The following is an 11,421-nucleotide window of genomic DNA, read 5'->3' as shown; positions in this document are numbered from 1 at the left end:
CATAAACAGTCCGAGGTAGGAGGATGGGATGGATGTTATGCTCATGTTATGAATGGGGAAACTGAGACTGAAAGAAGTTATTACTTGTCCCATGTCACCTGCTGGTTCATGGTGGATCTGAGATTAACCTAAAATTGGTAGTCTGACTATATTCCAGCTCTGGCCCTTGTTTTTTTATTTGTTTTTTACTGTTAACTATGACTTTACCTAAAAATGCGTTGGGTGCCTATTGATTTATGACACATATTGAAGTAGTCTGAATAATAAATACCCAGTAACGAATTATTAGTATTTTACTTACTCAAAGAGCCAATTTTTAATGATTTGGAAAGTTGTCTTTGTGGGAGGAAGTGTAATATGATGGTTTTGAAAGCAGTCTGATCTGAGTTAGAATCCCAGCTTCCTTACCTGTCCTTTGGCAGATTGTTAATTTTTCTGGGGCTTGATTTCCTCATCTGTAAAATAGGGAAAATATTTTCCATCTCAAAGCATTTAGAACTGCTCCACAGTAAACCCTCAACAAATGCTTACTCCTTTCCCTCTTTCTTCCCACTCCCTTGAGCTGCGATTTTTTTAAATTTTCTGTGGTTAGCCACCTCCTGGTTTAGGTCAGTTCACCTGGGTTATGCATGGACGCATAATCAGTGTTACTATACAAATGCATTTATAAATAACATTGGTGACTACAGTCCAAAGGATATAGTGTTTTAAACATAGACTTTAAAAATGTTTGTCCTAGGGCTTCACTATTATAGTATCACTCAGAATACTTTCACTGCCCTCAAAATTCCCTGTTTTACCTATTTATCCCTCTTAACAAACATTCAATTTTCTTCCTTCCCTTCAAAATCTTCCTTAACTGCCTACCATTTGTAAGACACTCTTAAGTAGGTTAAAGAGAAGATCATTCAGATATTGATCCTTCTCGTAAAATGTAGTAGAGAAGAAAACTCTCATCCAAGAAAAATGGGGAAAAGATAACTTATTGAGCATCTACTATGTTCCCAGTTTTATATATTATGTAAAAAATTATCTGGGTACCTGTTATATATCAGATATTGTATTAACTGGGCGGCCTCTAGTATGCTACCATATATGTAAAGTAGAAGTTATTGTCTTTACAGAAAACTTCAGTTCCGAGGGATTAAATAACTTGTCCAAGACTATATAACTAGTAACTGTAATAATTGGCTAAATTGGGATTCAATCCCACATCAGTGTGCACTCTTTCTCACTGTGCCATGCTTATTTCAGTATATATGTTTCTCATTTAATCCTTTTAACAACTTTGTAAGTTAGAGATAGCCTTCATTTTTTCCCCTCTAAGCTATGTGGCCTTTTCTTTGAGTACGTTTTATTGAGGTATAATTTACATACAAAAATGTACCCACTTTTTAATGAGCAGTTCAATAAGTATTGGCAACATTATATATAGTTGTGAACCACTACCACAGTCCCAATGTAGAACATTTCCGTCTCCGGGAAAGTTCCCTTGTACCCCTTCTTAGTGCTTCCTTTTCAACCCAGGCATCCCTCCTTCGATATATCTCACTGAAGATTAGTTTTGCTTGTTGTAAACTTCATGTAAATGGAATCATTCGGTATGCATTCTTTTGTGTCCAGTTTCTTTTTCTGAGCATAATATCTGATATTTATCCTTTTTGTTGTGTGTATCAGTTCCTTTCTTCCTATTCTGCTGTGTGTATATACCATAATTTGATTCTCTCTTCTGTTGTTGGATATTTGGGTTGATTTCAGTTGTGGGATATTATGAATAAAGCTGCTTTGAACCTTTGTATATAGGTCTTCCTGTGGAAAATATGTTTTTTTTTCTGTTGGGTAAATACCTAACCTTCATTTTTATACATGAGAATGCCAATACTCAGAGGTTAAATGACTTCTCAAAGTCACAGTGATTTGGTGGATTTCAGTGCCTCCATGTACTCTTTCCACTATATCATGCCCTCCCCACTTTTTAGTTGGAAAGAATATGGATGAAGCCTGACATTTAGATGAAGAAGATCTCTCTGTCGGCTGGGGATGTCAGAGTAGGTTTTATGAAGATCACTTTTGAGCTGGCCTTGAATAATTGATAGGTAGGCTTTGAATGTGTAGAGGGTGAGAGGAAAGGAACATGGCGCACAAAGATTCTTTAGAATGGGTTTCATTCATTAGTAAATATTTAATTAATGCCTACTCAATGCCATATACTGTTCTGTGTTCTGAGGCTATAGCAATAATAAAACCAACAAACATCATAGAGCTTACATTCTTCTTGGGAGAGATGGAACAGTGTATCAACTAAGTAGATAATATAAGGTAATAAGTGCTCTAGAGGAGAAGTCCGATAAGACGTGCCAGTAGTGAGAGTCAGGATAAATGGGTTACAACTTCTAAAATAGTGCTTGGGAAGGCCATACTGAGAAAGTGATGTGTGAGCACAGATGGAATGTTCCAGATGGGGTTCAGCAAGTATAATGCCCAGAGGCAGGAGTGTGTCTATATATTCAGAGTTGTGTAGCTATCACCATGATGATTTTTAGAACATTGTCATCCTCAAAAGAAACCCTGTACTTATTAGCAGTTACTCCTGTTTTCCTCCAACTGCCTGGTCCTAGACAACCAGTGATCTTTTTTCTGACTCTGGACTGCATATTCTAGACATTACATGTAAATGTAATTATACAATATATGGCCTTTTGTGACTGGCTTCCTTCACTTGGCATAATGTTTTCAAGGTTCATCCATGTTGTAGCATGTATAAACTTTTTTTATGGTTGAATAATATTCCATTGATGGATATACTATCTTTTTTATCCATCAATTGATGGACATCTGAGTGGTTTTTACCTTTTGGCTATTACAAATAATTTTGCTGTGAATGCTTGTGTATAAAGTTTTTGTTTGGGCAAATGTTTTCATTTGAGGTGCCGCATTTAAAAGGAGCAGATTCACTTCACAAAGGAGAAATGGTCTAGGCTCTCATCCCAGAAGGTTTGGTGCCAGTTGCTGCTTACTTTTCTTTGTTCATGAGCCCTTCTTACAGGGTTAGGCCATTCTTTCCAGCAATTTCCCTGTCCCTTTGTGCTCTATCTAGTTTCTCTGCTTTGGATTTCTTTGAGTAAAGGTCTGGCCACATTAACTAGGTTCCTTGAAAAGTAGAGTTTGTTCTATGGAGAGTCTTATGTAATTGGTAAAATATTCTGATAAAATCTCACTTTTGGAAAGTTCCTAAGAAGAATTTACACAGTGTTTCATTAGTGAGTCATAAACCAATTAAGTGAAATCAGTATTTAAAAAAATAGAATAGAGAAGGAAATATCAGAGTGCATCTCACATAACAGGGATAAATATTACTTCACGAAATTTTTGTTTCAGTTAAATGTGTGTAAACTGAGTCAGGATACAAAGTGTGCATGTTTATAGATGATAGTAAAAAAAAAGTTTGAAGCCTCTGTGTTGGAATATTGTGGACTGTTCACTTAACACTGTTCCGTTTAAATTTTTTTTGGAGAGCATGGAGTATTTAAAACATGCTATAGTACATTGAAACAGAAAATATAAAAGCAACCTTATTTTTTGTTGTTAATTTAATGAGAAACTTGGAATGAGATTTGTATCTTTTTATGAATAAATATGATTTCCTGACAATGTTATGACTAATTGTGTGTGTGTGTGTGTGTGTGTGTGTGTGTGTGTATATATATATATATATAGTTATTTTTTATTTATTCTAGGAGTCATACCCCATGGGTTTATGTGACAAATGAGTTTCTTGGCATAGAAGGGAATTAAAGAATGATGGTAAGTGATCAAACTACTTTAAACACTAATCTTAATTTTTTTTTGCCTCCCTCTTCTGCCTATTTTTTATTTTATTTTATTTTTTGATGTAATATTTGTTACATACAGGATACTCTGCAGGACACATTTGTTGTAAAGCACAGTAGTAAAGTGAACAATTGTGAATGTAGTATTCAACTCGAGACCCCAGAGTCACTCCTACCACTTGTGGGAACTAGGGCAGAAATGCAAATGGAAGCCAACTTCTTTTATGACTTAATTTAAAGAAGTTATAAATATCAGTCCATGCCAACAGCTTGACCTGCTTTTCTACCCAGGACCCAGCCAGCTTTTAAAGGAGCCGTACTCTCCCTGACGCTGGCAGGGGGGAGGCTGGACCAGCAATTTTATTTTTTTGCACTCTGCTTCTAGGATGGGGACCAATGTGGTAAAACTCCCCAGAGAGCCAGGACAGAAGGTTCGCCTTCCCTACACTTGACTCTTCTACTCAAGATTTTCAGGCAATTCTTAGTAACTTCTTAAACAATATCACTCATACCCGGGAAGAGGAGCAAATGGTTTACATGTTCTTGACCTCATGAATCTACCTGAGACCCTACCACCACCTCCCTAAAGGAGAGGGACCTGTGTTTGGCCACATCCCCATCCCCCAGGGCCTCTGAAATCTGCCAACCTGAACTACATGTGAAGGATAGTCTTGTAAAATAGGCACCAAGCTGAAGAAGCTCATGTGGACAGCCTCAGGCAGTGCAAGAGGCTGTAAAACTCTCCATATGGCACTAGGTGGCACACTGTGACTTGGGATGAAAAGAATGTTTTGTTTAAGTCTTCTGGAAGAAAAGAATCTAGGTGAAAATACTGTTTGAAATAGACCTATAATGTTATGAAGTGTCTCGGACTCACTTACAGCATTTCAAACTCTGGTGCTTACTTAGATTAAAATGTTTAAAACTATTGTACTTAAGTTACTACATAAATTTTTGGAAGAATAGGATTATGAAAAATGGATAGAATTTGAGTTTCTTTCTGAGAAACATAAGAAATAATGAGTCTATCTGCCAAATATATTTTATATGTTGACTCATCTAATAATTTAATAAATATTCTCTTTTCTGTACATAGGCTTCATTCCAGCGCTCCAATAGTCATGACAAAGTAAGGAGAATAGTTGCAGAGGAGGGTCGTACAGCAAGAAATCTAATAGCTTGGAGTGTTCCACTAGAAAGCAAAGATGATGATGGTATGTATTAAAAATAAGTTTCATTTTGTTGTAAATTAGGTTATATTTATTTCTACACAGTAGATAGACTGAAAAGTGTTTATAGTTAGGACCCTTGGGCAAATTACTATAAATTAAATAAGTAACTTTTATTGTCTTTTTATCTAATATGCAGATGGTTTCAGGAAAGTGTTATTAATATTATTATTATTAATTTTTAAAAAATATATCTTTATTGATTTCAAAGAGAGGAAGGGAGAGAGACAGAAACATGAGTGATAAGAGAGTCATTGATTGGCTGCCTCCTGCAGGCCCCCTACTGGGGATCGAGCCCACAACCCAGGCATGTGCCCTGACCAGGAATCGAATTGCGACCTCCAGGATTCTAGGTCGATGCTCAACCACTGAGCCACGCCCGGCCGGGCTTATTTTTACTATTATTATTATTAATCCTCACTCGAGAATATTTTTTCGATTGATTTTTTTTGTTTAGAGAGAGAGTGGAAGGGAGGCAGGAAGGGGGAGAGAGAGAAACATTGATGTGAGAGAGACATCGATTTTTTGCCTTCCACATGTGCCAGGGCAGTAGGTGGTATCTTTCATTAAAAAAAAGTGTTGCGAAGTGGTTAGAGAGTTGGCCTGTGCCTGGAAGGTCTCAGGTTCGATTCCTCATTAAGGGCACATACTTGGGTTGCAGATTTGATCCCCAGCCTTGGTCGGGGCATGTGTGGAGGCAGCCAATGTGTCTCTCTCACATCAATGTGGTCCTATCCCCCACCCCCAAAAAAAATCAATGGAAAAATATCCTCAGGTGAGGACTAAAAAAAAGAAGAAAACCAAGTGAGAAAGCTACATCTAACTGCAAAAATACAAAGAACTAAAAACCTCCCTTTTCAAAATCAAACTGTATTTCATACATCAGATAAGTTAAACAAAACAAAATACTGAGTTTTATGTGGTAAAAAATGTATTCTTAATTTTATTGTTGAGATACAATTTAAATTCAAGCAAGTATTTTTCAGACTTGTATATATAAGTTGAGAAATATTACTAACTTGACCTTTTTTAAAAAAAATTTAAAATTTTTTCATTCATGAAACAAATATTTATTCAGAATATATATCAACACTATACATATATATATATATATATATATTTTTTTTTTTTTTTTTTTTTTTGCCAAAGTTTTTTATTTGACCCTGTCAGAAAATCTGACTACTTTAAGAAGTTTATTTACTCCGGTTCTGAGAAAGCTGTTCCATGAAAAGAGTCTCTGGGACCTTGGAGAAATTTGTTTTTATTACATCTGTAGTTCAGATTGACCACACATAGAAGGAGATTATGTGTTAATATGCCTGAGTGATTTGTGTAGTTTGGATTTATATTATTTGTATGTTGATCTGTATATCTATCTATTCTTACATTGAAGGAAAATCTAAATTTCAGTCTGGTGGAAAATCAAAGAGGGCAATTCAAGGCACTCATAAAGCTACTAAACAGGTACAGCATATGCAACTTTTTACTTTTCATTTTAGTTATAAAATCCAGTCTATTTTCATGCATAAATTTAGTGTAACTTTCTTTTTTAAAAAACGTCGATCAGTTTCTCGTACGCACCCCAACAGGGGATCGAACCTGCAGCCTAGGTATGTGCCCTGAGTGGGAACTGAACCTGCAATCTTTTTGGTGTAGGGATGACACTCCAACTACCTGAGCCACTCAGCCAGTTGGAATTCTCTTATCATTTTGATCAGTCTTCTGTGACACTGAGTTTTGTTTCTGGAGAATTGTCATTTTATATTTTTGATACTGTGTTACTGGGCTTATTCATGGTGCTTGATGGGTTTTTCCTCAGCCAGTGCATTTTAAGTAGTGAACAACTTATTTAGGTAAAGCTTTTTTTACCTAGCAATTCAACAGGTTGGTAATTAGAGGCCTTTTTATTTTCCAGTAGGTGGCGCTATAGGACAGGTTTTTGGTATTTCTTGCCTGAGCTGCCTCTGGTTAGGTTTGATAGCACTTTCTAAGCTCCAGGATGTCTGCCATTGGCGTCACAGGTGTCGCTTTGTTGGTGCTTGTGTCTCTGGCGTGTCACTGCTGCCGGTGTTCCTGGTGTTGCGGTATTGCCACTAGGATGGCGGTGCCACTTTAGTTCTCCTTTTTTAATAAGGGTCTAGTCACATTTGAAGTTATCCTAATATCTCCAATGAGACATGTCTGAAATAAAACTTCACGTTACAAACCTGTGGCTTCTGTTTAAGATGATAAGCTTTGTTTAGGTGAATTCAGTGTGCTGTGATATAAGCTGAAAAGAAGAATGCCTCTTTTTTAAGTATTTATGTTGAAAATAGTCCAATCTGGAGGATTTTTTAAAATATTTTTTTCATGTTTTCTTTTACCAGAACACTGCAGCAGACTGTAAAATAACATCATCTACAGCTGGAGATAAACACTTTGATAAAAGTCCCACTAAAACAAGGCATCCTCGAAAAATTGATCTAAGAGCTAGATACTGGGCATTTCTTTTTGACAACCTTCGTCGGGCAGTAGATGAAATCTATGTAACTTGTGAATCAGATCAGAGTGTGGTGGAATGTAAGGTAAGTTTTGCTCTGAGGCTTTGTAATCCATTTGAAGCGAGAGTCTCCAATTTTTGCTACACCTGACTTGATCACTTACCTTAGTATGTAATAGTGTAATATTAACTGTAGTCACCATGCTGCACGATAGATCCCCAGAACTTACTCATTTTACAACTGAAAAATTGTACCCTTTGACCAGCTCTTCTATTTCCCCCAGTCCTTGCAACCACCGTTCTATTTGCTGCTCCTTTGAGTGCTTCAGGTTTTTCTTGGGTTTGATTTTTCAAGAGTACTTTGTTGTTTTTTGTATTACCTAATTATATACTTTTATATTCTGTGAAAGATTTGGTAGAAAGCTGTCTTGATATGTAGTCCTGGGCAAGCAGTCAAAGGGGTGGACACATACACACACAAATTATTTTTAAAATATCTATTATCTTCATTCTCCCTTGGTACTCTAGGTGGCACTAGTGAGATTTTCACATTCCTTGGTTTCATGTTTAATGTCTTTAATTGGACATTGCTCCCTTTTCGTTGAGATACTTATCACTCTTCTAATTCACTCTGGTCAAAGAAAAGTGAGATTGATGGCTACCCATAAACAATCCTGGGTGGGAATGGAATGTCATCAGTGAGGTGTGTTTCTATTTTTAGATAACCTTGTGTTTGCGATAGGATATTAAACAGATACACAGCATTAGCTGTCTCTCAAAATTCACTATAAAGCCTGGGCTTTTAGTAAATACAAGCTAAATACTATATTACTTTATACTGAATAAAATTATTTTGAGAAAAAACAGAGTGATAAATCTTTATAAAAATATTACAAAGGTAGCTTCTTCTGTTTCTACAGTGAACAGGGTTGAAAACCCTGGAATTCAGTACTTAACCTTTGAAATATATGTAGGATCAAAGAAAAGTTACATATTGAGACAGCAGCTGCATTTCTTCTAAAATTGGAAACAACCAAAACAGGTTTTAGATTAGCTTAAAAATAAGATTCATCAGAAGGCAGTTTTTAGAATGAACAGTAATTGAAATCATCCAAATTTATGGTTTGTCACAATTAATATTGTTACTATCAGCATATAAAATATTTTGTTTTAAAAATAAATGTTTTGGGGCAAAATCATATCCTTGAAGTTTAGTGAATCAGCATGTTGTGGTAGAAAACACTGTTGGACTTAATTTTGGGTTATAGTTTCTTACATAAATTGAGTATGTGGGCCTAGATAATGTCTGGGTCAGCCTTAGAGATCAGATTAGCAGATTCTTTGATATTATGTTGAAAAATAACAGAAGGTTGATTGAAGAAATGAAATTTGTTTGTAAAGTGTGTACTTAGTAAAAATGAGTTTGACCAATTATAATCACGTCTCTTTGATTAGCAGAAGAAACTCCTGCCCCTTCCTGTGATACTGTGTTTGAGGAAGCTAGACTTGGCCATAAGACAGTGTGGCTTTTATTTCTGGCTCTGTCACTCAAAGCTTTGTGAAAATTTACCAGTAATATAAACTTGTTGTTCAAGTTGTAGATTTACAAGAATGGAGAAGGTTTTGACAAAGTGAGAGGAGTAGAGAGAGGTATATTCTCCATTCTTTGCACTATGCCAAGATGCTTAAAGGCTTGTACTGAGAAATGAAATCTGGGAGCTTAAAAGTTATTTTCTTACCCAACTCTACTATTCTCCCATCCAGGACTTACAGGTGGAGATAAAAAGATACAGTATAGCATTTGGTCAAAGCATGTGCTGGGTGTCTAATACCTATAGTTCTTTGTTTTTCTGTATTTTATTCAAGCACTTTCATCCATTATCTCATTTGATTAGTACCTTCGTGAGATACATAACCCAGGCTTTTCCCTTCATTCTATAGGCGGATTCAAGCCATGATTTGCAGAAGTACTGACAAGATTTATCCCTATTTGTAATTTTTATGTTTTAGTTAAGTCACCACAATTCAGTTCTTTGTCTCATATGTAAAATGCAGTTACTAATACCAATATGTAATTCACATTATAAGTATAACATGAGAGTAGAAAGTATGTTTTCTATTACAGCCAGGATTGTGGATCAGAGCCCACTTCTGTAATCAAAAGAGGCTAAATTTCTCGTTTTTTTAGTTTGAAGATGTGCCTATTATGCCATCAGCCGCTTCTGCAGGACTTGTTAAGAGCTGACATTCCAACAGAACTATACTCTTACCATCAGCACTACATTTCCCCTTCTCCCTTATAATCCTGGCTGGAGGGTGGGTGGGGAGAGTGCACAGGTAATGAAGTGGTAGCCATCCTCTCAGCTGGTTCTCACAAAGTTTTGAGGTAGGGCTGAATTGCTTGTGAGGATGACTGTGAATGATGTTATTAACATTATTGAAAGTGGTTTGTCTGCTGTTGTGCTTTCAGATGATTTCTGTTTTGAACTACTATACTATTAGCTTTAAAAAAAAAAAGCTGCTTTTAAAAATCATGCTTTTCAAAACTTGCTTCACTTTTGGTAAAGTTCTTTCTTTAATAAGGTCCCCTTTATCACTGACTTCTCATGTGATGCATGTTTCCACCCCTTCATCACCACTGGGGTTCAGCGCAGCTCATTCCTGTAGCTGAATTGCAGGGCTGTATTGATGTCCTGGGCCCAAGGGCCTGCGCGCTAGTATTATGTGTCAGGATGACAAAGGGATGGCGCCAACCATCCTGCACTATGCGCCAGTAACTAGAATTAATTACAAACCAATCAAATCCGTTGCAGCCAATTGGTAAACTAATTGGTAATTTTAGCTGTACATCTATATGTACTTATCTGAATGCCTATAACATTACTTTCAGAGGCACTTTTGTTCTGTTTCATTCTGCTTGACAAAATGGCCTTCATAGCTGTGGGGAGCAAGATGCGCATCAGTGACCGTGAGGCTGCTCCAGCTGCTTGTCTTGTTTGTGTTCCCTTGTTCGTAAAACATGACTCGGATTACAGCTGCATGGTACCACTCTGATCATTTCTGATACCGTTGAGCTAAACATTCCTTAAAATAGGTTGTTTAAGCCACCAAATGTACTTTCTCTGTGCCAACTAGTATCAGAGGTATGGCTGCTGATACTTTCGTCCTGTGGAAGGATGTTTTTCTTCTCCAGCTCCTGTTCCTCCTCCTCCTCTTCTTTGAAAAAGGAAGTCCAGAAAACTCATGGAATAAATTATTCTGAATTTAACCTTTCTGTGCTCTAATGTACATGATTTAAGCTGAATGACTTTAATTAAATAATCTGAATTATATTAGTAGATTTGAGAAAAGGAAGCCAAGTAAATTTAAAATTTTTTCCCTTTTCCTGATTATAGAAGACTATTATTACCAGTGATTTGGCACTAAGGATTATCTTTGAAAGGAAATAAACAATGCTTCTTTGTTCAGAAGAGTCTTTTAAAGTAGAATATAACTTCTGTGACTAAAGTGAGGTTGGTAATATATTTTGTTTGTGAGTAATTAGGCGTACCTTTGTTATAAGTGTTGGGTCTTATTTCCAAAGTGTAGCTATATCTTTTTTAAACATTCATAATTGAAAAGTGTTTTGAGGTCTTTAAGTGCCACTGATACTATAAATTCAGTCTAAAACTTAGTATGTAATGGTAATGTATTTATAAAACAAATGATCGTTTTAAAAAATGTATTGGGGTAACATTGTTTAATAACATTATGTAAATTTCAGGTGTACAACTTTGTCACACAACACCTGTATACTCCATCATGTGCTCACCACCTGGCATCTAGTCTCCTTCCATCACCCCCAGTATTTGACCCCCACTACCCTCTTCATCCTCCCAACCCC

At 36.3% G+C, this 11,421-nt stretch overlaps 1 protein-coding gene across 2 annotated transcripts in view; it reads left to right on the top strand.

Annotated features, from left to right (window-relative positions):
- Window positions 1-3,737: 3,737 nt before the first annotated feature.
- The window catches only part of SCAPER (S-phase cyclin A associated protein in the ER), a 144,589-nt gene continuing 136,905 nt past the window's right edge, over window positions 3,738-11,421 (top strand). For both annotated transcript variants that reach the window (XM_016209567.2, XM_016209566.2), the window contains exons 1-4: window positions 3,738-3,804; window positions 4,927-5,044; window positions 6,453-6,523; window positions 7,426-7,623. In XM_016209567.2, coding sequence (XP_016065053.2) covers window positions 3,799-3,804; window positions 4,927-5,044; window positions 6,453-6,523; window positions 7,426-7,623 — 393 coding nt within the window. In that variant the 5' untranslated portion in view covers window positions 3,738-3,798. The remainder of the gene's footprint in view (window positions 3,805-4,926; window positions 5,045-6,452; window positions 6,524-7,425; window positions 7,624-11,421) is intronic.

Source organism: Miniopterus natalensis, chromosome 22, assembly GCF_054644295.1.
Source record: "Miniopterus natalensis isolate mMinNat1 chromosome 22, mMinNat1.hap1, whole genome shotgun sequence".
In the NCBI taxonomy this organism is placed as follows: domain Eukaryota; kingdom Metazoa; phylum Chordata; class Mammalia; order Chiroptera; family Miniopteridae; genus Miniopterus; species Miniopterus natalensis.
Note: the sequence above shows the minus strand (reverse complement) of the source record. Positions and strands in the feature narration are given on the sequence as shown.